Source organism: Sceloporus undulatus, chromosome 5 (genome assembly GCF_019175285.1).
Source record: "Sceloporus undulatus isolate JIND9_A2432 ecotype Alabama chromosome 5, SceUnd_v1.1, whole genome shotgun sequence".
In the NCBI taxonomy this organism is placed as follows: Eukaryota; Metazoa; Chordata; class Lepidosauria; order Squamata; family Phrynosomatidae; genus Sceloporus; species Sceloporus undulatus.
In genome coordinates, this window is record NC_056526.1 from 22,292,418 (window position 1) to 22,320,046 (window position 27,629).

The 27,629-nt window shown below is 39.3% G+C and overlaps 1 protein-coding gene across 6 annotated transcripts in view; it reads left to right on the plus strand.

Moving 5' to 3' along the window:
* The window catches only part of DNM1L (dynamin 1 like), a 49,327-nt gene extending 21,907 nt beyond the window's left edge, over positions 1-27,420 (plus strand). For 3 of the 6 annotated variants that reach the window (XM_042466887.1, XM_042466888.1, XM_042466890.1), the window contains 17 exons: positions 1,909-1,955; positions 3,070-3,141; positions 4,234-4,320; positions 4,912-5,074; positions 6,049-6,169; positions 7,355-7,486; positions 8,982-9,188; positions 9,762-9,882; positions 10,069-10,224; positions 10,768-10,857; positions 12,292-12,384; positions 13,917-13,976; positions 14,690-14,767; positions 16,792-16,959; positions 19,796-19,905; positions 22,506-22,665; positions 24,051-27,420. In XM_042466887.1, coding sequence (XP_042322821.1) covers positions 1,909-1,955; positions 3,070-3,141; positions 4,234-4,320; positions 4,912-5,074; positions 6,049-6,169; positions 7,355-7,486; positions 8,982-9,188; positions 9,762-9,882; positions 10,069-10,224; positions 10,768-10,857; positions 12,292-12,384; positions 13,917-13,976; positions 14,690-14,767; positions 16,792-16,959; positions 19,796-19,905; positions 22,506-22,665; positions 24,051-24,107 — 1,922 coding nt within the window. In that variant the 3' untranslated portion in view covers positions 24,108-27,420. Of the gene's footprint in view, positions 1-1,908; positions 1,956-3,069; positions 3,142-4,233; positions 4,321-4,911; positions 5,075-5,995; positions 6,170-7,354; positions 7,487-8,981; positions 9,189-9,761; positions 9,883-10,068; positions 10,225-10,767; positions 10,858-12,291; positions 12,385-13,916; positions 13,977-14,689; positions 14,768-16,791; positions 16,960-19,795; positions 19,906-22,505; positions 22,666-24,050 lie in introns of those variants that run through there. The other 3 variants (XM_042466889.1, XM_042466892.1, XM_042466891.1) reach the window with 2 other exon arrangements.
* Positions 27,421-27,629: the final 209 nt, after the last annotated feature.

The following is a 27,629-nucleotide window of genomic DNA, read 5'->3' on the forward strand; positions in this document are numbered from 1 at the left end:
GCCTATTGCCTGCATTTATCTCTTTGTTTCCTGGAAACTCTCAAGGAGGCAGCTGTCATTGGCTATCTAACCAACGCCAGTCCAGGGACCACTACTTTGAGTAGAACTGACCTAAAAAAAGAAAGCGGGACTAGAAGATTACTCTGTAAAGTAGGCTAATTGGCATTAATGCAATGGGTATCAGTAGGACTGAAAAATACTTTGTGCTACTTAACTGTAGCAAGGAATGTGGCTTATTGGCTCTCCTGCTGTATTTATTCTCTGGAATGAAAAGAACTGTTGAGTCTGTTCTGATAACAAGGGTTAGGAATAGACTGTAGGAGATGCTGTTCTGCAGGAGGACTGGTAACGTGCCCATAGAACTTCTGTGATCCAACTTGCCCATGTTCTCTGCTGCTGGGAGGCAGGTTGTCTCAACCCAGGGGAGAACACATTCACCACCCATAAAGATGCTTTTCATCTATCTTGAAAAGTTGCTTGGCCCTAAAAACACTTTGCAGGCCATCCAAGAACTGCCCAACCTTTTAAAGGTAAACCCATTTAAGATACTGTAAAATAGTAGATCCATGTTTTCAGACATAATTTGCTTTAAAACAGGATCTTGCTGTCTCTACAGCAGGCAATAACTAGTCTGAGTTTCTAGAAGACAAATATGCATTGTATACAGTGGCACCTTTGTATCTGTGGACGGCAAGCCCATGTTGTCTCCAGTGATAGTGCATGCACTGCGATTAAGGACAACGTGGGCTTGAGCATCCTTGGATTTTGGTATCCATGATGGGGTGTCTGTGTCCAGAACGGCTCCCCTGTGGATATTGAGATCTCACTGTATTTTCTTGAAACAGATGTCATCATGCAAGTTAAGGTAACACTTCCAAATTTAAAGTTATGGAAAATGAAGTTCCTTTTTTACGTTAGCCAGACCAAACAGAGGACAGGGCCTTTTCCCATGTGCAATAGTTACATTAAATCAGGATTTTCACCAGGTACTGCCACAACAAGTATACCTGTTGGTATTCCTTGTTCTATACAGGTTGCAGGAACCCTTTTATATTTATCACCTGGCTTCACTGCCATGTATCAGATTAATCAAGTTTATGGTCAGTGTGGTAGATAAAATGGGCTATTGAAGTTGGCATAAAGGCATGAAGTATTTTGGAATAAGAACAGGAACGTCTTAGATATCCGTTCTGCTTCCTTTTTACATTTACATGTTTATCTCTTAATTTCACTCGTATTCCGTTGGATTAGAAGAGTGGAAAATATTCCAGTTTGGTTACATAGAAGTAAATTTTTTGAAACCCTTGTACTGTATAGGTTTCTGCTTATGACAGGGAAAAAAGAGAACAGTTTTGACAACTTATTATTGCAAGAATGAATTGCTACTGTAGGGCTGTTTTTTAACGTTTGCTGGTCCAATTGAATTGCAGTTAATCATGAAGAATGACTGCAGTTGTCTGCCTTTTAATTCCACTGATTTTAGTAGAATTTTTAGTTAGGTTGGAACCTTTGGCTTAAATTCTAATGGTTAATCTTAACTAGGTTAGACCCATTGGATCCACTGTGTTGATTGGTGAGTTAAATCCCATTGGGCCTACTCTGGTTGGGACCACCAAGGGAAATTTGATGTAAAAAGAGATTCCTGTGTTTCTCAGATTAAAGTGTAATAAATAGTATACATTATGCTTTAGTTGTAGACCTGATTATGTTGTCAATAAAAAGGCATTTAAATTCTGCAAAAATGACATGCTCATTTTAGTAACTTTACCTAAATGCTCACTTTCAGTTTTCTCATGAAAGCATAAGGACACAGGGGGTGGGGGGGTTGTCCAGGAAAAAATGTATTTGTAACAGAACATTTATCATATTGCGCTGCTTTTCATCTCGTACCACAATTATCTCTTTCAGGGGTTGATGCTGAAGAATGGGGAAAATTTCTACATACGAAAAACAAGGTAGGCTGTTTTTCTAAACTGTAAAACTGTTTAATAACAAAACAATAGATAATTCTGCATGGGTAATGAGTAGGCATATGTTCTTGAAGTTTAAAAGAATATTGCGCAAAGTGTATTCTGGTAGACCCTTGTGGACTTTCCTAGCAGTGGTTTTGGCCAGAACCATTGTTATATGGCTAAAAGCTACATTTTAATTTCCCACAGTAATCCAGAGGAATGCCAGAAGCACCGTGGGAAATTAAAATGCCAGCTAAACTCATATTTCTCATGATGCTCAGAGAGTGGACTGGATCCTTTTTAATAGGCATCAGCAGTGAGCCTTGCTGGTGTTGAACCACTACTCCCTGCAGTTTCCTAGGGATACCAGGTGCTGACATTAGATCTGGGAGGGGGGGATTCAAATTACTGATATTTTGTGGTGGATTGTCACAAACTATGTTTGATGAAGCATCCCTGTGGATAATCTGTTAAAGCTGCCTAAACCGTGGTTTGGCATAGTTTTTGCAGGGAGCCTGCAACATCAACATCTTCGTACATTGCACATTTTAGAAGGAGCCTCCAACAGTCCACCCTTCCCTGTAGAAATTAGCATAAATTTGTATATAACTTTGTGTGACTCATTAGCTGATAAAGTAAGTACATGTAGCTAAAAATGAGAATAAATGTGTTTTATGGCCCACGTATAGATTGTGGGTGCACACATCCATCTCAACCTTAGTTTTCATGCCTTTTTGCACAAAATATTAAAAATAACCATTTATGTAACCCATCTCCTGCTCCCCAAGCATTGTAATGTACTTAATCCAGACTACACTATGTCCCTAGTGTAGCATTTTGCAGTAGCAAAACCTGTGCCACAACCTCCTTGTGCTCTCTTTCAGAATGTGGGACAGTCATTTTCCTTTCTGAAATGCTGCATCTGGAGCATCTTCATCTGTTTCCCTGTTGTTAAGTTATATACAGAGTTTGCGTAATAGTACATAGATTTGCACAGATCCCCCTGTCCCCTAGTCTTAGGGAAACTGCTCTTTGTATGGCTTTTGCAGGTAAAATCAGGCACTCATCGTAAAGGAGCTTTCACTTTTATCTTTTATCTTTTTTTAAAAAAATTCAGCTTTATACAGATTTTGATGAAATTAGACAAGAAATAGAAAATGAAACTGAAAGGATTTCTGGAAATAATAAGGTAAGTGTCAGTTTGTTCAGCTTTGACATTTTTATGTGATCCATGTGATATTCTTGAGTAGTAGTTGTATTTTGTTGGAAAGTATTATGTTTTTCTACTGTGTACAGGCAGCTCTACTGGCAGTAGACCTCATTCCTGGATGTCTAGGTAACATATTTGTACATTAATATGCAGTGGGCCCTTCCCTTATGCGAGGGATCCATTCCGGACCCCCCTCCATGTAAGGGAAATACAGCGTATGCTTGAGTCCCATTGAAAGCAGTGGTGCTTGTGCATGCGATGCAGTGTGTGTGCCATTGCCTCTTCCAATGTGCTGCTTTCAGCATAAGCTGAAAGCTGTGCCCATGTATGATGTGGGCACACTGTATATATATATTTTAAATTGCTGAAGCTATCGGAGAACTCAAAGCTATATGGGGCTCATATTTATATGTTCCTAGGATTCCTCTTTCTAGAGGCAAAATACTGCTGATGCTGTAGTTAATAATACAGAGCACCCGCATCATATGTGGGCATGCCTTATGTGTATGCTGAATGTGGCACCAGAAGAAGCGGCACCATGCCCTGCTGCGATCACGAGCCCCATTGGTGTTAATGGGGCTCGAGCATATGCAGAATTTCCCTTATGCGGGGAAGGGGGGGGTCCAGAACAGATCCTTGCGTAAGGGAAGGGACTACTGTATTTTATTGTTACTTTATTTAATTTGTATCTCACCTTTCTTTGAATGTGGGATCCATATCAGGTCTCCTTTCAAAGGCTATAATTTGGGAATTATAATTTGGGAAAATCTTCCAAGCAGGCTCCACATCTCAATGCAGCAGCATTACTTGTGTTAACTTGTTGTTTAGAAGACTTTTTTTCAAGCTATATTTGCCAGCCACATTTTGAAGGGGAATAGCTGAAATGTTTGTGTTAACCAATTCAAGCTGTGTAAACTTGAATTGCCTGTGAAGGTAGATTATAGAGAGATGCCTGAACTAATGAGCAGCCTAGATTTCAAGATTTATATATGGTGGCTAGTATTTTAATGGTTACAATTAAGAAAAACATTTGAAGTGAAATGATTTGTGTTCCCCCCCCTTGATTTTTAGGGAATCAGTCCCGAACCTATTCATCTAAAAATCTTTTCACCTAATGTTGTCAACTTGACACTTGTAGACTTGCCAGGAATGACAAAGGTAAGAAATAATTTTTGCTGTACATTTAACTGAAAGATTGGAAGCCTGAGGGCAGGGAACTATTTTGTTGTTCTTTTACTTGCTTTGTTGTTCTTGTTCTTGATTGCACTGTATAAATATATATCTATATAAATAGATGATGATGTTGATGAGTTGTTTGTGTTTTGCAAAGGATAAATCCATAAAACAGCAATTTACAACATGAAACAGGAGTTTGCTGTATTTCTTGCTAGGGTTCCTAGTTGAGCTCCATTTCAGTTTCCTCCTCCTGTTCCTAGCTTTCCCACCACATCACATTGTAGTGTTTTCTGTTAGATCATTGTATCTTCTTTTTTTGTTACTACTTGGCTTTTCATATCTTAAACGCAGCATCATGAGACTAACTGAAAGGATGAGAGAGCAAAGTAGCTACATTTCTACCCAAATAACTTGCGTGGTTCAGTTTTCCTTCTTATCATCTTTTTCTCTTCTGCCTGGGAAGGGCCTTGAGATGTTGTACTGTGAGAAGCCTGAGTATAATGAACAGCTGTTAATAAAAGTGTTCAAAAGCTAACATTTTTGTATGTTTTATTGTTGTTTTTTTCCTCACAGGTACCTGTGGGTGATCAACCAAAGGATATAGAACTTCAGATCCGAGAACTAATCCTTAGATTCATTAGTAATCCAAATTCAATTATTCTGGCAGTCACTGCTGCCAACACAGACATGGCCACCTCTGAGGCACTTAAAATAGCACGAGAGGTGGATCCAGATGGTAAGTACAAGAATACATATTCCAGCTTACCTCCTTTCACCTTTCTCAGAAACATTCTCCTACAGCACAGTGAATGGTGTAACTATTAGCTTACAATGGCATATTTTACAGTTGTAATTTGTGTAATTAAGATAGCAAGATACCTTTAATGTGTGTTGTAGCTGAAGCTTTTCAGGCTAAAGCCTGGTCTACTTCCTATTGAGGTGAAATAACAGCCATAATAATTATTGGGCCACTTCAGACTGTTGTTTCACACTTCCTAAACAGTATTTTAGGGAAAAGTGATTTGAGTCCAGCTGGCACCCATCCATCTCCATGCTTCTGTGGTTCTATAAACTGGAGTTTTTCATTCCAGAAATAACAGGGAACTTTGGCTTAAGGCAATACAGTAATAGAGGGTTAAAGGTAGGAGGAAGGAGTCAATGGGAATAGTGCTCAGCTCCAGCATTTGTTTCTAACGCCATACATCATGATTTATAAAGTCTAGAACAGTTGTCTGAACTGGTGGACCACTTTTTCTCAGCTTATGGTGTTTCTCCAGAGTCCTTGGAATATGTTAGTTCATATTGCTTTCATGATACTGTTTGGTGATAGTCTTGAATAAGTAACTTTAGCCTTGATGTTTTGTTCTGTTTCCAAGGGGGCATGTTTAGAAACCTAGATTATTAGCCTTCAGTTGTAGTGGATAGTTAACACTTAGGCATCAAGAAAAGCATTTGCATTGTTGACTGTGACCAAAGTACAAGGGGATGCAAGTTGTATTTTCTTCTTGTGTAGATGTACACATTGTAACTAAAGAGTTTGCAGCTAACCTGAGACCAAATCACTTTTAATGGTGAATTTCCCTTCTCCTTCATGGCTTTGTTCCCTGGGTAACCTTTGACATTTTCCACTTTCCTTTTTTTACTTTGACTTGAGAAGTTAATACATGGCCAGCTAAATGTAAAATGACAGTTTTCCTGACGCTCCGATAGGCCGGCGCACCCTTGCTGTTATCACAAAGCTGGATCTCATGGATGCTGGCACTGATGCTATGGATGTACTTATGGGAAGAGTGATACCGGTTAAACTTGGCATCATTGGTGTAGTGAATAGGTAAGCTGGGGAGTGGGAGTGAGAGTGGCTTGATGTTGATGTTTAAAGCATTCTTGTGATTTCAGAGCAGTGTTTCATGTCTATGAATCCTTCCTAATTGAGAGTTTTAGAATCTTTGTATGCAGCAGCTGTGTAAGACTTTGGCCCCCAAATTGTCTGAGATCGTACACCAAAGAGTCAGAGTTTAGCTTTTACCCTTGCAAAGTTACACCTTGTTTGTGCTTTATCATCTAACCACAGAATTGTTAGATTGCACAACCAATGTGTATTGATGCACAATACTCAGCCGTGCCTGACCAATCAGCACACATGGTACAGAGCTCAGTATAAAATGCTGCCCAGTGGCACCACATGTGTTACTTCACTTTCATAATCTTAACTAAAATATGACCATTACACATCAGCCAAAAATGTCTACCCCTTTGTCTGAGGTAGCTGATGCAAGTATAATACACTAATGGGACACCAGGTGTTATTAGCTAAGTAGCATCTTTCTAGGGCTGCTATAGTGGAAAGTCATGGGCAGACTCTGGCTCTCTGTGGTAGTGGTAGCCTATGATATTAGGAAAAGCACACAGGTAGTGCCCTGCACTCTTTTACCCAGTCTGTAAGTCAAGAAACAGTTTGGAGCTACATATCTTCCACCCAACCTCAGGCTGGATCATGTTGGGAGTGTCTCCAAGTTCCTGTTATCAGAGAAATGAAGTTCCTGAACTTGGCTTCTTGGCTGAAGTTCTGGCTGGATCTTCCAGCCAGTTCATCACTCATGGACTTGTCTTCCGTACGTGGGGAAAATGAGGAAAGAATGAAACTAGGATGTCTGAGCCAGTGCTTGGAAAGTGTAAATTTTTATTCCAGTTTCTGCATTAATGGAAGTTTCATGTTTAGTCAGTCAGTGATGGTTTGATTGGCTGGCCAGCCTTACGTGCTGTGTGATACCTTCAAATTTAGAAATAACACTGTGATACTTGCATAGCAATAATGTCATACTGTGATTGCACTGTCCAAGTCAGAATAATGTGTTAAACAATTTTTGGCAGCAAGTGAAGAATACAAAATGGAATCCAGGTTAAGCAATGTAATAATGGCCTGTGCCTAATGACACTGCAATGAACCAAGTGTGAAATATGGCATCTTGTACTGAAACATGGATAATAATCAGCCAATTGTATATCAACATTTTAGAAGTCAATTAGATATTAACAATAAGAAGAGTGTGGCAGATTCAATTCGTGATGAATATGGTTTTCTCCAGAAGAAGTATCCCTCCTTAGCCAACCGGAATGGAACAAAGTATCTTGCTAGAACCCTCAACAGGTACACAAAATTGTTTACATTCTGATAAAAAAGCTTCCCCCCCCCCCTAGTTGACTCTAGCTTCATCTTTTTGTGGCTCATCCCAGTTGTGTGTGAGTGTATTAAACTTGCTGGTGGTGATGTTAGTAGAGATGATTAGTAACATCCTGTCACTTGTAAGTTCTTTTGCAGTTATGAGGACCATATTGGAAAGGGATGGAAATTTTGCAGTTACAGTGGGCGCTCAGTATCTGCAGGGGATCCATTTTGGATACCACAACAGACACCAAAATTCGCGGATGCTCAGGTCCCATAGTAGTCAGTGGTGGTGCAGCCACGTGGCCACGCCACCACTGGGGACAATATCACTGCCCCCCCCCCCCCCGAAGCCAACTTTGCTGCTCTCACTGCGGTGGGTGGCAGGGGGCTATCTCTTCTTTCTCCTCCTCTTCTCCCGTTGCTTCTGCCGTGGCTCTTTCTCCTTTTCCTCCTCCTTTTCCTTCCTCTTCCTCCTGTTCCCCAATCCTTCTCCTTTTTCCTCCTCCACTTCCCTCCTCTGCCGCAGCCACTCGTCCTCCTTGTTCTTCCTCCTCCTCCTGTTCTCTCCTCCCTTTGCTTCGGCTCTTCTTTTCCTCCTCCTTTTCCTTCCTTCCTTCCTCCCTCCCTCCCTCCTTCACCTCCACCCTCCCGTGGGCTTGCCATGCATGGATGCTCAAATCCGCACACGGCAAGTCCGTGGATGCTGAGGACGGACTGTATTTGTGAAGCATCATATGATTTGGATGCAATGTTTTTCTGCTAGGTGGATGGTGAAATTTCTTTTGATTCCTCCTCCCTTTGTTTTGAGTTGTAGAGTGATGTACCAGTTGTAGAGTGATAGATGACTATCTTTATTGTATATGTTAAAATTGTCAGCCCAGGAAGAATTTCCATCCACAGTGCTGAACTCTGGATTGCATACTAAATCATGCTGACTGAATGTTACGATTTAGCTGATATATTCTCAAATAATTACTTTGGAGCAGCCAATACATCAGTTGCCATATGAGAATAACAAACCAGTCTCTAGTTTGTTTGATGATAGCCCTATCATTGTAAAATAATTTCTATAATGTCTTTTTGGAATAAGAAATTTAAATGCTAGCCTTCCTTATCTGCAAAAGATTGTAGATAACAGTAATAATTATGGCTTGAAGTATAAAAGCCAAATGTCACATAATAGATTATCAATTAGAATAGCCAGTAAGGTGGGGTATATGTTGAATGAATGAATGAATGTTAAAAATTAGCATAGTGGGAAATTAAAATGGCAGCATTTCCTGTAACTATCCATCTTTCTTTCCAAAAAAATTCTATATGCTGCAACATAGAAACCTGATAGCTTTACAATTGATGAAACACTATATATACTTGCTAAACAAAAAATAATCAAAAATATGTGGTTGAAAGCTATGCTATCTTAAATGTTTAAATTTTCCTTTTAAAAGGGACCTTTGTTCCCAAACTCTCCTTTCAGGTTACTCATGCATCACATCAGGGATTGCTTACCAGAACTAAAAACTAGAATCAATGTTTTAGCTGCTCAGTATCAGTCTCTGTTGAACAGCTATGGTGAACCTGTGGATGACAAGAGTGCCACGTTATTGCAGCTTATCACCAAATTCGCCGCTGAATATTGCAACACCATTGAAGGAACAGCAAAATACATAGAGACTTCTGAACTGTAAGTACGAGATCTGTTTCGGAGATTAGTTGCCACAGAAGCTATAAGATATTACACTTTGAAATATTTTTACTATTACTATGTTTCAGGTCCAAAACACACTGCAGAAGTAATCCAGTTTGAGGCCACTTTAACTGCTTTGGGTCAGTGTTACGGATTTCTGGGAACTGTAGCTTTGTGCGACATTTAGCTTTCTCTGTCAGAGAGCCCTGGTGCAACAATAAACCACAATTCCCAGGACTAGCATTGATCCAGGGCAGTTAAAGTAGTCTCAAACTGGATTATTTCTGCAGGGTGTTTTGGACCTTATTCACTTATATCAAACCATTTCCTCCAAAACTGAGACTCAAGACAGGTTAGATAAATAAAAACAAATACAGAGAAAAACAATACAAATAAAGGCAATAGAATTAAAACAATTTAAAATAAAATAAAAAAACCCTCCAGTGTTTCTAAATTTGGAATTGTTAAATAAATGTAAAAAGTATTTTATAGATCAAACAATAGTTCAGGACAAGTGACTGAGCTTCTTGATTTCTTTCCATGCATCCAGTTACTCTTTTTTTACTCCAGGTGCGGTGGAGCTAGAATTTGCTACATTTTTCATGAAACTTTTGGACGTACTTTAGAATCTGTTGATCCACTAGGTGGCCTTAACACCATTGACATCTTGACAGCCATTAGAAATGCTACTGTAGGTATTATCCTTTAACTTCCTGTTAAGATGCTGTGTCCCTTTTTTAACCTGCATTCTATATTGGGTGGAGTTGTGTTCCTTGGTCGTGTGTACTACTTAGGGAGTAGTACAGTGCTGTGGTGAACATGTTGACCTCCCTTACAGTGGAATAAAATTGAAGCTTTTTCCTTCTGGTTTGACTAGGGTCCACGTCCTGCCTTGTTTGTGCCTGAAGTTTCATTTGAGCTGCTAGTAAAAAGGCAGATCAAACGTCTGGAAGAGCCTAGTCTGCGATGTGTGGAGCTTGTCCATGAGGAAATGCAGAGGATCATTCAGCATTGTAGCAATTACAGTACACAGGTAAAAAAAAAAAAAAGGAGCAAGATGCTAATGCCGTGGGCCCTTAGTATTCACTGGGGTTTAGTTCCAGGACCTCCAGTGGATATCAAAACCAGTAGATGTTCAAGCCCCATTAAATACAATGCCATAATAAAATGGTGTCCCTTATATATAATGGCAAAATCAAAGTTTGCTTTTTGAAATGTATATGTATTTTTAATATTTTCTAGCCGTGGATGATTATTTTGGATTTTCTCTAGAAATTCCTATATACCTTTGCATTCTGTGATCGCTTCATTTCTTTATAGCTAGGACTTCATTTGAGGAATACATGTTCTTAGATGTAAATTACAGCCTAGTCAAGAGTGATCTCTGGGAACTAGAAATGTCAGAGGAGGGCTCTTTGTTTTCCTTATTGCTCCCCTTCCATATTTTTCATAATGTGAATTTCATAACTATGCCATTTATGATTCATTCAATTTGTTAATTTAATGAAGTAGATGTCAATTTAGTGGTAGTCTTGTAACTTCAGAAAATAAAACTCTTTGGTTTGCTTCTATTCAGGAATTGCTGCGGTTTCCTAAACTCCATGATGCCATTGTTGAGGTTGTAACCAGTCTTTTACGTCGGAGACTGCCAGTTACAAATGAAATGGTAACTATTGTGGAGGTTTCTCTGTGTTGTTATGTGCTCTGAAAATTGTATGACCTGGTTGGTGCAGACTAGCATGGGCCTAGTTATGCTGATGGTTGAAGGACTTGTGAGGCTTATTCCCAAATAAGCATGAGTAGATTGCAGATGAAATTCCTCTAAGCCCAATTCATAATTTGGCCATGGAGGAAGCAGATCCTTGTTTGAATGAGTTTCAGCTATAGATCTAACCAATCTTGCCACTGGTAATTGAGTTTGATCACTAACAGTTGATCCTACAGTGATATGTACCAGCCAAAGCATGCATATCTCCATGTAGATAATGATGCAGTGTAGCATTGTAAATACTTGAACCAGGGAGAACTTGTACCAAGGACATCTGGTTTCAAATCTAAACTACTTGACAGGGGTTTTGTGGGGACAATGGCATTATTTACTGAAGTTCTTTTGAAGGAGAACAAAAGTCGTAGTGCAGTTCATGGAATGCAAGCTACAAAGTGCTGGCCACTTAAATGTTTCCTCCAGTACCTTCTAGTTGCTACCCTGCAATAAAGTATTTATATGTCTTAGATTTTTGACATTTTATACACTGGTGCCTCGGGATACGAAATGATCGGGTTACGAAATTTCCGGGATACGAAAAAGTTGGATTGGCAAAAACTGTTTTGGGTTACGAAATATTTTTCGGGTTACGAAATTCATTTCGGCGCGAAATTCAAATGCTGCAAAGTGCAGCTATAGGCTTTCCAGTGCTATTTCGGGTTACGAAATTTTCGGGTTACGAAAGGAATGGCGGAACGAATTAATTTCGTAACCCGAGGCACCAGTGTACACTTAAAATTTCTTTCTTTCTCATTCCTCACCTTCCCCGTTTTTGTCCCGTTTCAGAACTTTTACCCACCCTCTATGGCTTGCTGTAAGAGCCTTCTTTTATTTCATTCTTGACTTATTTAATGATACATATATTTAGAGAGAGTGCTATTGTTGAAATACTATTTTGCTGGCTTTCTCTGTTCTTCAGTGAGGAAGAAAACCCAATAAAGCCATATTTCTGTGATAGTTGAGCAGATTTTTAAAAGAAAGAAGCTACAGATTGGCTCATACATATGAAGTGAGACAAGATGTCTTTAGGACTCAGGCTAAAAAAAGTCTGTATTTATAAAGTGTCTAAGAGTAGAAGATGTAGAGAAGAAAGTTGATGGGCATAGGCTGATTTGGAGAATGAGTTGCCAAAAACTATTGTTTATGTAGGGATCTGTCTGTGAAGACTGTTGTTTCATTGGCGTTATTATTTTTTTTTTTGGCAGTCTTATTATTGGGCCCTGTTTTTTTTAAAGATAATTTCTAAGAGATGTGTTGTTCTCCATTACCTCATATTTTATTCAACTGACTAAATTCTAAATACAGATTGTTTTCTCCATTTCCCCATTCTCATAGGTTCACAATTTGGTAGCCATTGAGTTGGCCTATATAAATACCAAACATCCAGATTTTGCAGATGCCTGTGGCTTAATAAACAACAACATAGAGGTAAAGGAGAAAATTAATCCTCATAAATCTTTTTCTCTGTTTCGTATAAATGGTTGTGCCATCTTGTGTACAAGTACTTAATTTTGCAGTCTTTAAGCTACTGAAATGATTTTATATTCACATCAACTGAAAAAGAATAAAAACCTCTTGGTTCTGCAGTTGGTGAGAGTATTGGGACAATACAAAGTAATCTTGCCTGATTAGGCTTAAAAATTCATGCAGCATCACACACTGTCAGAAAAGCTGTTTTATCATACAGCTGACCCATGGATTGTCTGTACAATCTAGTAATCAGAAGTATGCAGTCTTTGAACACAAAGGTTCCCTTATTTTAAAGTCATTGTATACATAGATTTCATCCAATCTTATATTTTGAATTAAAACCATGAACCAAGCAATCCAACTGATGATGCTTTATCCTTTTTCCAGCAAGAGAATTTTGTCCTCCTCCTATATCTCTTCTGCCCTACTGCTTGTAGCTTGCTGTATGTTCCCTTGATATATTTTAAAAATTGCTTAGCAGTGTAGCAATTATAGCTATATATCTTGGTTTGGAGACAGGAGCAATGCTATACAATGTCATCTGTTAGGTCTATCCTTTGAACCCAATATTTAAATGTATCATTCTTTTAAAGAATTCTGTATGCCATAGAAATGTTGATCAGTATTGCTATGCTTCCTCAAAATCCTTTCATGCTGAAGACACTAGCAATTGAATCCCAGACTTGTTACATAATAAATAATAATAATAAAATATTTATTTATAGCCCACCTTTCCCTAGATCAAGGCGGGTTACAACAATAACAGTTACAGAGTCATACATGTTGCATGAGTTATGGCCACCCATATCAAAGGTATTAAACTAGTACAAAAAGTTTCCTTTTGCTCTCCTGCTGCATCTTTTGGAATGTAAAACTGTGGACAGGGACTTAGTTCTGATCATTGTATACTTCTTCGGGAGCCTTTTCATCTCATGAGTGGAGTAAAAATTCTTTTAGTGAATAATATTTGATATTTGTATGTTCTCTAGACAGTAGGAGAATTTAATTAGAACGGAATTGGATAGTTGCACATGTGTTTAAATCAGAGCTAGGAACCTATAAGCAGATGCCCTGGCTTTTTGACTTTGTTTGCTAATCCATTCACTAAGTAACAATTTTGACAGTTGTATTTTGTTTATATTTACTAAATGAAAACCTATAGACACACTGTAACTACACAGTTGTACACAGTTACACAGTTGTAGCAGTGCTAAAGGAACAGGGAAGTAGGGATAAATAAGCCTCTGAAATCATACACACACACACACACACCTCTCAGCCTAGGTTCTATCAGAGAAGCACCAACTTAATTTCCAAACGAAATGACCAGTCACCAATACAGGAAATTGATCGCAAACTGCAAAATAAATAAATAAATAGCTGTTCTGCTGATGGCTATTGTTACAGGTATTAACATCTGCAGTTTGGGTCATTAAATTTCCTGTGACCCAGACTCAATTTCTAATCAAGTCACTTATTTTTTTTAAAAGGAGCAGCAAAGGCGGAACAGATTAGCCAGAGAGATGCCTCCTGCTGGGTCACGCGACAAGGTGAGCATGTGCCTGGTGGTATAAGTAAAACTGCAGGTATGGCTTGAAATGTCAAGGTCTGCTGTCAAGGTCTGCTGTCTCAGCCCAGGATTTCCTCTGCCCCATCTCGAATTCGCCCCTTTTCACTCGCTGCCCCTCACTCCTGGAACCTTCTTCCCCTGCGAGCAAGAGCCATCACCTCTTTAACCAGCTTCAAAACGGAGTTGAAGACCATCCTGTTCAGGGCAGCGTTCCCAGGCATTGCATAATTGTCACTTGCTATTTGATGTTCTTTTGTTGCCTGTTTTATTGAATCATTTCCTATATTGCTATGTATTTTATATGTATTATCCTACTAGAGAGGCCCTTTCCCCATCACCACTCCCTTTGTGTCATGTCTTTTTAGATTGTAAGCCTGAGGGCAGGGAACCGTCCAATTAAAAAGATTGTATGTACAGCGCTGTGTACATTTACAGCGCTTTATAAATAAAGGTTAATAATAATAATAATAATAATAATAATAATAATAATAATAATAAATGCTGGTTAAGAAGAGGTCTTCTTGTTAGTACAGTAATTATCAAAATAAAAATAAAAATCGCCATTTGGAAGCTCTGTTCAAAAAGTACATGCTTTCTTTTGAAACGCAGACACTGAAAGGGATTGAAATGGATGGACTGGAATAAACAAAAAAGCAATGCTGATATTATTTTTGCCCTTCTTACCTTCTTTAGTCTACTAAGCCTCCTGGTGCTTTGGCACCCTCCTCCCAGGAGACCTCTACTGCTGGTTCTGCTGAGGTTGATGGCAAGGTCTGTCTCTTTCTTCCTCTAAGCACTGCATGCCCCATTGTCTATGTGGTGCACCTTGGTAATGGGTTAGCATTGCTCTCACTAGTGCTTGTTGAACACTTTGCCTGCTGAAGTGTTGAATTAATTTAACTGGTATAATAAGTTTCAAATGGGCTCAGGGGAGAATTAGGGCTCTTTTAGACATTTATCAAGGAGGTACCTCAATAGTTTGTTGACTGTCATAGCTTGGAAAAAATGGTCCCCCCCCCCCCCAGACAACGGCTGCCAAAATTCCCAAGAGGATTTATGTTATTCAGAAAAATAGCTTTCCCAAGCTCTAGTAACAGCCTTTTCTTTTCACTCCCACACTCTTCTGGTTGTGCAACCATGTGCTAGGGCATATCCTTAGTTTAAACATTAGGCCCTTGTTTAGTGGGCTTGTGCTCAGCACTCTCTCCCTGAGTTTGACACATGCCTTACAACATATTCCAGCATCTCATGAGTGATGCTGGGTTTCTGTGACAGATATTAAGTTATCTCTCAATAGGAAGGTCAATATGGAAAAGATTTGTAAAAGAGACGTTTGATACCAACTTTAAGGAATATGAGGACAATGAAAATCTGAAAACTTACCATTCTGTTTGCCTCACTTCCTTTTTGTCCTAAATTTATGTGAAGTTTCTTACTTTTTATTTAATTTCTAAATAAACATGTCAGATGTCACTATGAATTTGTATGATCAGAGAACTTATTACAGGGATAGGCAGCTAGCAGGTTGCCTGCCAAAGAAATATGGAAATTTCCTCTGTGCCCATTGCACTCTTAAAATTCCCCACATCTGCTCTGTTTTCCCCCTGAAAGATGTATGTGGCATGTGAGAGGTTTGAAAATGGAATTGTAAAAGGTTTTTTTTGTCCTGTTCCATTGTATATCTGTTGCATAAAAGAACACATATTTATTTGACAAGTGGTTAAGACACTGACTCTGTTGATTGCAAGATCAGCAGGTTGGCAGTTCAAGGCCTGGGTGCTGCTTCATGGGGTGAACTCTTATCACTAGTCCCAGCTTCTGTCAACTTAGCAGTTTGAAAGCAGGCAAATGCAAGTAGATAAATAGGTACCACTTTGGTGGGAAAGTAACAGCATTAGGTGCAATCATGCTGGCCACATGACCACCAGAGCAGTCCTCAGACAACGCTGGCTATTTGGCTTAGAAACTGAGATGACCACTGCCCCCAGTCATGGACTAGACATCCATGTTAAGGCACTACCTTTACCTTTTACCTTTATATATGTGTGTTGCTGGGTAGCCAGTCAAGCTTGTCTTGGAGGAAGAATTTAATAAACATGTATACCTTTATGTTTTGCACATAGGTTGTCAATGTCAGCATCTTATCTTGAACAGTGCAGTGTTGAGGTTTTTTTATAGAATGTAGTTTTTGTTTTGATATTTCCTATTGCAAAGATAACTCCCCTGGTATAGCTATAATGAGGTTGGAAGTAGTGAGTTGGCTAGAAAAGTTGTATTTTGTGAAAACTTATAGTCTGCTGCATTTTTTTAACATGTTTCCATAATCTGGAACAAAAATTTAATTTTTTTTTGTCCTGCGGAATAAGGTACAGATGTTAATTTGTGGAGATGATGAAATATGATTTACACAGATTGCTGTATCAAGAAAATTAATCCTTTAGGTCAATCATATCTTGACTTGATAAAGTAAGGGTGAATTAGTCTTTTCACTTGCATGTCTGATCACAATTGAGTACTCAAACCACATAACGTAATCTCTTTTTTGTTGAAAAGTTGTTTCCTATTTTAGATGAAATAGTAGGCTATAACAAGTCCAGCTTATATCACTGAAGAGAAAGATAGAGTAAAATTGTTGTGGGGAGAACACATATATTAAATCCTTGTAGACCAGAAGAGATAAATAACAAGTAAACTAAATAGAAACCACTACTGCAACATGTGGCTACCCCACTGTGAAAATGTATGAGTTATTTGTCTTGAAAATAACTGATTTGTATTTCAATGCTTTTCATTAGACATCCCCTGCTATGGGAGAAGGAGCTCCAGAATCTGGAACAGGCAACTGGAGAGGAATGCTGAAAACTTCCAGAGCAGAGGAGATATTAGCTGAGGAAAAATCAAAACCAGTAACAGTACTGCCTGCTAGCCCTCAAAAAGGCCATGCTGTAAATTTGCTGGATGTGGTGAGTTTCTACAGAAACATAACTGTAACAGACTGAATAGAACTAGATTTTGGTGGAAATAGAAAGTAGTCATGCCTGACAAGTATTTCTTAGTAATGGGAGACTTCCTTTTGATTTGCTTTATCCTTTCTTTGAAAGTGGCTTTAAATTAAAAAAAAAATTATTATTATTATTTATTTAAAGTACAGTACAACCCCTGTATATGTGGGACTGGTACTTGTGGTTTCACTTACTCTCCTCTGGGGAAAAAATGTTCTCTAGGCATTTTCTGGGTCCTCTAGCACAATTGTATGGTACATTTTTGCCAAACATTGACCATAAAGCCATGCAGGGAGGACATAGAAATTCCTAGAGAGTTGTTCTCTCAAGGATTTCTATGTCCTCTGCTGGAAGTCATTCATTTCAGTAGAGTTTGCTATTATCCATGGTTTTTTGTTTGTTCAGTAGGTCCAGAAGCATATCCTCTGTGGAAAAAGGTGTCACATGGTAGTTGTATTCTTCCCTATATTATGAAATTTCAGGACAGCTTGCAAATAAAATTAAACAAATTAAAAGAATTTCTGATTTTTTAAGAAAGATAATTTACTAAATGTTATTGTGGATGTGGTGACTTAGTGGTTAAGATACCAATTCTGATGATCGTAAGATCTGAAGGTTGGAAGTTTGAGGCCCATGTGCCACATGATGGAGTGAGTCCCAGCTTCTGTCCCAGCTTCTGTCAACCTAGTAGTTCGAAAGCATGCAAATGCAAGTAGATAAATAGGTACCACTTCTCAGTGGGAAGGTAACAGGTGAAATCATGCTAGACCACCAGAGTCACCTTTGGACAACGCCGGCCCTCTGGCTTAGTAATTGAGATAAGCATTGCCCCCTACAGTCAGCTAGAACTAGACATTCATATCAGGGGGAAATTTTTACCTTTGATAATTTTATTAAACAGTAAAAGACAGTAGCTTATTAAACAATTTAATGATGTTAAAACTTTAAAACTATGCATATGTCTAGATTTGGGGAATATTAATTCAGCCTGAAAGGCTTTAATAAAATAATAAAACTTATTTTAAGTTAAGAATGAAGCCAGTGTTGACTTTTGTCAGGCCTCCAACAGGAGAACATTTCAAGCTGGAGTGCTACAGGAAAGAACACTCTCTTCTGTGTTGTCCCATACTTCATTGCCCCCACTGGTGGGACAGATGATGCCTTCAGCAGATCTCAGTCCTTAAACTGAGGCCCTAACCCATTTCAGGTTTTTATCACCAGCACCCCTTCCTCACCAAAAGACATACAAACATGTAACACCAAAGTATTTTTTTTTTTGCTTAGAATATTTTCTAGAAAATGATGCAAGTGACACTATTAGTATAACAGAGACAAGGCAGTTTGTTTTCTCTTTGCATACCTTTGCTTGTTTTCAGTATCTGCTCCACAGCGTTTGGAGGCCCCTATATAGCTGGAGATAGAACATGGAGGTTATGGAGTTCTGTAGCGAGAAGGCCTATGTCCCATCTAGCAAGCTGAAATCCTCCTATGCAGCATTGCTCATAAAATACTCAAGCTTGGCCCTTGCACTCTCTTCCAGCTCTGATTCCAGTGCAATAGCAAGACCATCATGGGCTTTCTGAACTGCCCCATGAAATGTGGGAGTGTTGCATTCTTGTGTAGTTTCTGATCTCTTACTTGATGACACCTCCACATTTTTATGTTCTGTTGTTTCCATAAAAGCTAGAAACAACTCTTAAAAGGAAAGCCACCATTTTGAGATGCAATACTCTTGAGACCATGAGAGCAGTTTTTATTCAATCCAGGAAGCAAGAATACGTGTGTGTGAAATCTCTTCTCAGGAAACTTTAGCTCTTGTGAATCATTCTTGAATGTTGTTGGAGTGACAGTTCTGATAGCAAAACAATGATGGAACTAGTATCGCCTTCAAGGTTTCCAATGAAATTTAGTGACACCTCCAATGTATGGGCATGGATGGGGAACCAAGTCTTACAGATACAATAGGTTTTGTTGTTGTATGCCTTATGGTGACCCTAAGGCGAACTTATCATGGGTTTTTCTTGACAAGATGGCCACCTCCCTCGACCTATTCAGGAAGGGGCTAAAAACCTTCCTTTTTCAGCAGGCTTTCCCCTAATGTCCCAGTTGTACTCCTGCTCTCCCTTTACAGCTTTGCATTTTGAGCTAGACTGGATGTTGTTAATTGTTAATTGTACCTTTTAATGTGTTTTATTGATGTTTTTATTATGACATTGTATTCTTGTGCAATTGTGTATTTTGCATATTGTAACCCGCCTTGATCTGTGGAAAGGTGGGCTATAAATAAAGATATTATTATTATTATTATTATTATTATTATTATTATTATTATTATTATTATTATTATTATGATTTGTTCAGAGGGGAGTTGCCATTGCTTTCCCCTGAGGTTGAGAGCATGTGACTTGCCCGAGATCACCCAGTGGGTTTCAGGCCAAGCTGGGAATCAAACCCTGGTCTCCAGAGTTGTAGTCCAAAACTCAAACCAGTACACTACGTTGGCTCAAGGGTGGGGAACTTTTGTCTTACAGATACAATAGACTACAAGGTTCACAATCCTTTATAACTGGCCAAACTAGCTGGACTTCTGGAAGCTGAAATCCAAAAAACATGGCTCTCCAGCCCCCGCTTGATTTTTGGTAGCATTGGGGTTTTTTTGGGGGGGGGGAGGAGGGCATTATTAGGCTGCAACATGCCTAAAATAGCAGGGTGTTTGCCACCTTTCAGTAGTTCACTCTAAACATAATCTGGTAAAATGCTTAGTTGTGAAATATTTTTGATTCTTTTGTTATCCTAGCCTGTTCCTGTTGCACGCAAGCTTTCAGCCCGAGAGCAGCGAGACTGTGAGGTGATTGAACGCCTCATCAAATCATATTTCCTAATTGTGAGGAAGAATATTCAAGACAGGTTGGTTATACTATAGAATTGGAATCTTAAGTTTTTATTATTTTGACACCTAATTTTGTGTGTAAATAAAAGTGAGTAGTCCTACGCAGTTAGCTTAATGTGTGGATGAAAAGGAAATGGCTTGCAGAAAAGTGAGAGATTATTTGAATTTGAGCCATCTGTGCCCAAACCCAGCTCTTTCCTGTATTTGTTTTCTAAGCTGGGGTTGGCAACCTGATACCCTCTAGAGACTTTGAATTGTAATACAGGTAATGTAATTACGCTGGACATGTTGCTTGGAGCTGATAGGAATTATACTCTTAACACATCTGGAGGGCATGCAACAACTCTTGCATCTAAAAGCAGTGGACTATGTAATTAGAAGCTACTATGAAATTATTACTTTGGCATAATAACTTTTTTGGCATATTTTTATTTAATAATAATAATAATAATAATAATAATAATAAAAATTTTATTTTTATACCGCCCTTCCGCAGATCAGGGCGGTTTACAGCATAATAAAAAATACAATCACAACATTCCAAATAAAAACAATACAATATAACAATACAGCAACAATATAAAACCCCTGTTAGCCCATCCTCTTTGCCACAGAAGAGGAAGGGAGGCCCACTGGACATTAGTCGGGGAATGCAAGGTGGAAAAGAAAGGTTTTCAGGTCCTTTCTAAATTGGGCCAGGGAGGTAGTCGAGCGGAGCTCTATGGGCAGCGTGTTCCAAAGGGCCGGGGCGGCGATGGAGAATGTCCTCCTCGTAGTGGAGGACAGCCTAGCCCCTGTCACCCTAAGGAGTTGCTGCCCAGATGTTCTGAGGGTGCGGGACGGAATATACGGGGAGAGGCGGTCCTTCAGGTATCCTGGGCCCAAGCCATTTAGGGCTTTATAGGTCATCACCAACACCTTATATTGTGCCCGGAAGCGAATAGGCAGCCAATGCAGATCTTTAAGCACCGGTGTAATGTGGCTGGCCCTGGAGGTTCCAGTGACCAGCCTGGCTGCCATATTCTGTACCATTTGTAGCTTCCGGGTTTGGTATAAGGGTTGCCCCATGTAGAGTGCGTTGCAGAAATCCAATCTCGAGGTTACCAGAGCATGTACTACAGTTTCAAGGTCCCTCTGGGCCAGGTATGGGCGCAGCTGGCGAATAAGCCGAAGCTGATAGCAGGTGTTCCTGACCATCGCGTTCACCTGAGCAGTCAGGTGAAGCGACGAGTCAAGAAGCACCCCCAGACTGCGCACAGAGTCTTTCACAGGGAGCGTGACCCCGTTCAGGACAGGTGGAACTACCGCCATTCCTGGACAGGGGGACCTATCACAAGTACCTCCGTTTTCTCTGGATTCAGCTTGAGTCAGTTTTCCCTCATCCAGCCCATTACTGACTCCAGACAGGCCACGAGAGGAGAGACGCCATCCTCAGTCACTGCATCAGTCGGAGACATAGAGAAAATTAATTGGGTGTCATCAGCGTACTGATAACCCCGCGCCCCATGTCTCCGGATGATCTCTCCCAGCGGTTTCATGTAAATGTTAAATAGCATGGGAGACAGAATGGCCCCCTGAGGGACCCCAGTTTTAAGGGCCCTTTCATCGGAGCACACGCCTCCCAGCTGCACCATCTGGGACCTCCCGGAGAGGTAGGACCGGAACCACTGGAGCGCAGTGCCCCCGATTCCCACCTCTGCCAGGCGCCCCAGAAGGATACCATGGTCTATGGTATCGAAAGCCGCTGAGATGTCCAAGAGCACCAACAGGGACACGCTTCCCCTGTCGATGCCCAGACGGAGATCATCGACCAAGGCGACCATGGCCGTCTCAACCCCGTAACCCGCCCGGAAGCCAGTTTGAAATGGGTCCAGATAATCCGTTTCATCCAAGATCGCCTGAAGCTGGATTGCAATTTATGTGTACACTACCTTTCTTTAATCTTACTCATTGTATAAAGCCAACAATAATTTATAAATACAAGTATCACACAATAAAATAATTGCAGCAACGGTAGGCGTTTCTGGGGAGAAACCTTGATTCAGCAAGATCTTGTGGCACACAGCTTGTTTTCCTTTTCCTCCTCCTAATACCCTGTCAAGTCCTTTCCCAATACAGAAAAAAGTAATGAAAAAGTAAGGTTTTATCTTGCACAGCAGAATATAATATAATATAATATAAAGCCCTCCCTTTAGCCACCATCTTGGGGGGAGAGAGGCAGGCAAGCTCCAACTGCCTGCCTGTACGAAGAAAAAGCCCTCCTTCCGACCACCATCTTGAGGGGGAGAGAGGCCTGTTGTGTTTTTTTTTTTGTTGACTTTGTATTGTACTTCCTGTTGTACACCGCTTTGATCTAATTTGGAAAAGCGGTATATAAATAAACATTATTATTATTATTATTATTATTATTATTATTATCCATTCACTGTATTCTCCTTTCTTTTCATTTTAATTTGTTGGGTAGACATTTTTGATGCCTATACACTCTCCAGATTATTTTATCTGATAGCTTTTCAGCTTATAGAAATATATTTACCTTTTTAGAACATAAGGTGGAATTCTTGCTTAGGGTCTTAAAGCAGCTGTTAGTAGTAAAATTGCTTCTTTTTGTTTGTAGTGTGCCAAAAGCTGTGATGCATTTTCTGGTTAACCACGTGAAAGACGCTCTTCAGAGTGAATTAGTGGGACAGCTGTATAAGGCCTTATTGCTGGATGATCTTTTGACTGAATCAGAAGACATGGCTCAGCGCAGGAAGGAGGCTGCTGACATGTTACAGGTACCATAAACCCTTTTGTTGTAATTTCAGAAAAATGTGAAGAATCATTACAAGGCTGATAGTTATAGGTATATGCTGGTTTACAAGTGATATTTTCAAACTGTCACAATCTCCAAGTTAAACATTTTTTTGGTTTAATGTAACCAAAATTTCAAATGTAGTTAATGTACTTTTCACAGAGACCTAAGTATTACTGCTACATAAAAGTTTTGTGTAGCATGCTATGCTTGTCTTCTTGGCCATTAGCTGGGGCATAAATGTATGTGCCAGTCAACTTCTGGAAAACTCATGAATTTCATAGGGTTTTCTTAGGCAAGGAATATTTTGAGATGGCTTTGCCAATTCCTTCCTCAGAAATAGAGCTTACAGCTCTTGGCATTTGATCAGGGTTTCCTACTGAAGTACCCTACTTAGCTTCCAAGATCAGGTGGATTCTGGTGTCTTTAGGGTGCTGAGGCATAAATAGCTAAATTATGTAGACTGGTTAACCTGCACTAAATCTTTTTTTTTTTTTTTTGCAGTAAAAGCATGAGCTGCTTCCTATAGCCTTCATGCTTAAGACAAATTGAAAACAAAATAGAACCCAAGTGTATCCCCTTTTGCATCCTTTGTTCTACTTAAAACAAATGGATTATTTTTTATGGAAAAAGCTTGACTAAATTGTTGAAGGTCCCTAGGTCTAACTTTGCATGGACCTCACAGAGGGCTTTTGCTATTGCTGCCCCTTCACTCTGGAATAAGCTCCCTGCAGAGCTTCGCTCCGCCGCCTCATTAGCTGTCTTCAAGAAAAAGCTGAAAACGTATCTATTCCGGCTGACCTTCCCACCTTAGATTGTCTGTTTATTTTCCTGCCCTCTTTTTTCCCTTTCGACCCCGGACCGATGTAAACTAATTTCTCCTTTTCCTTGCCCTTGACATGTGTATTTTATTGTTTTCCTGTTCCTGTTTTTTGTAGTAATGTTTTTAACTGTTATATTGAATTTTTATTCTGTACTGAAATGTTTTAAAATTTGTAAGCCGCCCTGATCATATCTATGGAAGGGCGGGGTAGAAATAAAATTTATTATTATTATTATTATTATTGATATGCTGGTATAATGAAAAGTTTTATTTGTTAAATTTGTTGATCATTTTTTGCCTGAAAGGTAGGACTGGTAGAGAATGATTGGACCACTGTCATCCAGTAAATTTCACAGCTCAGTTGGGGCTATAATCCAGATCTCACAAATCCTACTCCAACAGTCCTAACAAATATTTATGCACATGAAGGAGACACTGGAACAATCCATTGTTTTTACAACATAGTAGCTGGTTTTTTAAAGAACGTGTTAGTCCTGAAGATCTCAAGCTTCTGTGCCTACAGAATTTCTCTGTTCTTTTCCTAGGCCTTGCAACGAGCCAGTCAGATTATTGCTGAGATTCGAGAGACACACCTTTGGTGAAGGCTTCTCCACTTGAAGAAATTGATGAGTTTAAAATTGCTAGACATTATATTATATACTCATGAACTCCTACGTGTACTGCAGTATGTATAAATCTGTTCATGTAAGACATTTGGTTTGGCTTTCTACAGACAGAAAAGTATGCTGTATTTTGCAAAACGAGTCCTATTTTATCACCGTTTTCCCTACCAGTTCCCTGGTGCAAAGGACAAGTCTGTTCTCCTATAAGGAACTGGACTGAATTAAACGGGGGAAAGAACCATGTAAAATTCCAGTGCCTGGCTTGCTAAATGAGTTGCCTGTGGATAGGATGAACAATGTTGTATTGTGATGTAGCTTTTCCAGCTGCTTTTGCAAGATAAGTTTTCACCCATGAAGAAAGGACACAATTATATTTTCTTTATTATAAATTAAACTGCATGCATTCAGATCTCACACAGATAAATGGCACAGTAGAAATACTGCCTTATAATTTATGTAATGTGTGGCCTCATGTTTTAGAATTTTAAGGAAATATTTGGTTAACTTCCAAGCTGCATTGGTGGATTTTACTTTAGATGAAATCTGGACTAATTTATAAATAGGTATTCTGCTAAGAGGCAGTTTCATACAAGAAGCAATCAGAGTTCTCAAGTACCTCTGACTCCCCATCACGTTTTGGCTAGGGACTGGACCAAGACCCTGGGACCATCCATTTAATTTTCAAATTAAAAAAGAAGCAGCATTAAAAATCACAGAGGTCATGTTTTTCTTAAATAAATGTGGAAAATAAACAGCAGTACATTTGCAAGAACAAACAAAATAAACATACTACTGTATAGAATCTTTACACAACACTTAAGCAAAGGAAGGTATCTATCAGATTAATTTATAGTTTTGTAGTCCATTATTATGCTGTCACTTTTTTTGTACACATGATAAATTTAACTTATTTGTTTCATAAAATGCACATTGGTTCCTAAAGGTTTTATGATTTTGACGTGCACCAAGGAGTTGTGTCAAAAATAAGCTTGTTTTGACCTGCTTACAAGAGTCACATTACCCATGCTCAACTTCTGTGCTTATGGAGAAAACCTGTGGGCTTCATACATATGGCACATGTTTTTATCCACACAACATGCTAAAAAGAGAAACTGATGTTCTGAAACACTTAATTTATTTTAATGAGAATATGCACTGACAGGTTGAAGAACTGAATTGTATTTTTTGGTCTTAAATGTATCTCTGCAGTTGAACCCATACCAAAAATGCATACCTAGAATCATTTTAATCTTGCGACAATAAAATTCTACTTGAGGGCCACATCTAGCATTTTGGAAAATTTGTTGGGGCAAGATCAATACTAAACTCAGTATACCATCTCTCTGAGGAATAACAGTTTATCTCATGGAATCCAGTAAACCTGTACTAGTGTCTGACAACTGAGAATAACATCTTTACATTATGTGTAACTTTCCTGATACCTGCCTTATCATCCTCCCCCTTCAAATAATACTCAGTCTGAGTATATGCAGAGTAGAAAAGAACAGTTTGCCTTATTTGTGAGATAATTTCCAGCAAATATTTTTGCGCCTATCCTAGTTTCTCCTTTGGGTGTGATACTGCAGAGACTAGGGATGTGGCTTTCCATGACACTAACTCCCTCAGTCAAGCCACAAGGTTGGGGTGAGGGGGACAGAGATGATTCCTTGTCTCAAAAATAGTTGGACCCCCTCCCTGTAGTTGCCTTCTCATTTGCCCGGGTCTCCTGCCTCTATCTTTGGCCCATTTTGGGCTCAGTAATGGTGGGATGTTTCCTCACCCACCAACTCCAGGGAATCCCCACAGATCTGTCTCCATTCTGACTTCAGGGAGGCTGCTGTGTCTCTGGAAGGACTGTGACTTCCCTCCTCACCCTGAGCTAATCTGGGCATGTCTTATCATCCATGTGGTCTCTCAGCACTTGACCGGGGGTGAGAGAGAGAGTCATAGGTAATTAATAGACCTCAATAGCAAGGCAAAGAAGTTTAGAGACAAAGGCAAGAAATGGCTGGGGTTTTTAAGTGAGAGACAGACCAATCAAGCGGAGCAAACCTGAGTGCATTCTATCAGAGCAAAAACAATACTGGCCTGCAAGGAGAGCTATTCTCCTTAGTGGATAATCAGAGAAGATTTCCTGCCCATTAGAGTGAATGGAAAGAGCAGCCCATACCACGATGTGTCTCCCTTCACTGCTGGGAAATTATTGCGGTTATCTAATTAAGCTTGAATATTAATTTTAATTTGTCTCATCCATATGAAAGGGGATGGCTTTGTCAGACTACTATTTTTTTTAGAAAAAAAGAAAGGTGAACTGTGTATACTTGCTGGTTATTGGATGTACACCCAAATCTGTTCAAAGGTTCATGTGTCATCTAGTTGTACATTCTGTAAAGCAGGTGTGTGGAAAATACAGCCGACTTGGGGACATTTTTGTGATCCCCCCCAAATATTTTAACCTCCTACTTAACTTTGTAAAAGGCTTATTTGTCGTGGCATAAATCAGTTCAGAATTGCCCCATACCCCTCCTCAAAGCACATGGTGGCAGGTGCTGCCTTCTAAGGGCTCACCCTCAGAAAGCTATTCACCTCTGAATTAAAGGCATGCCCCTTAATATTATTCTTCATTCCAGATACAGCGGTAGATAGTAATATTAACACTGATACTGTGTTCCTCTAGCTTGGTTGTGACTTGTATGCCAAATAGATTTTGAAGCTCATATTGCCCTTCAAAGGATCAGAGTTTAAAGAGTAAGTTGCAGAGAGCTCTGTACCAGGTTATCTAAGTCCTTTTTGTGTTTTAAAATATGGTAAAGCTCCATCTTCCTAGATTATGAAGCACAAGCCTTTACCGGTGTAGGGTTAGGCTCAAGAGTGTAGTTGAGTTTCCAATCAGCCTTAGCAGTTTAAATTTATATAGTTGCAGTGTGGATTTCAGCAATAACTGAACAAATTTTAAATAGCAATGATTAATGCCATGTCTGTACTAGCACTCTAAATGTTACAGGTATAGAAAAGGAAAAACAGGGTTTTAAATTTAGCATGCTATGTACATATTGGATAGATTTAAGGTCATCTGGGTGTGACATCATTTACAGTGCTCTTCCTGTCTTTAGTTGACTTATGCACCTTGTCTAACAGCCATGTATCTTGCCAAATTTCAAAAATCAGTCTAGTGCAATCTATGTTATATTAGAACTGGTAAGAATGGTGAAGCTCTTCAACCTATATAAACACAAGATTAGACAATGTACCAACGAGTATTGTAAATAAATCTGATTGTGGTACCATGATAGTTTTACATCAATAAACCATCCTTTGGAGTATGGCTAGTTAAAAATTTTCTTCTCAAGGCACTTGTAAAAAGGTGTTTGTAACTACTAGGCCAGTTTCAGCCCATGCACTTCAAGGATTTCAGGAAATTGCTAAATTGGTCAGCTACTCATTTGGAGAAATAGTTGCAATTATAATTACTTTTCTTTAAATTACTTACATATTCCAAAT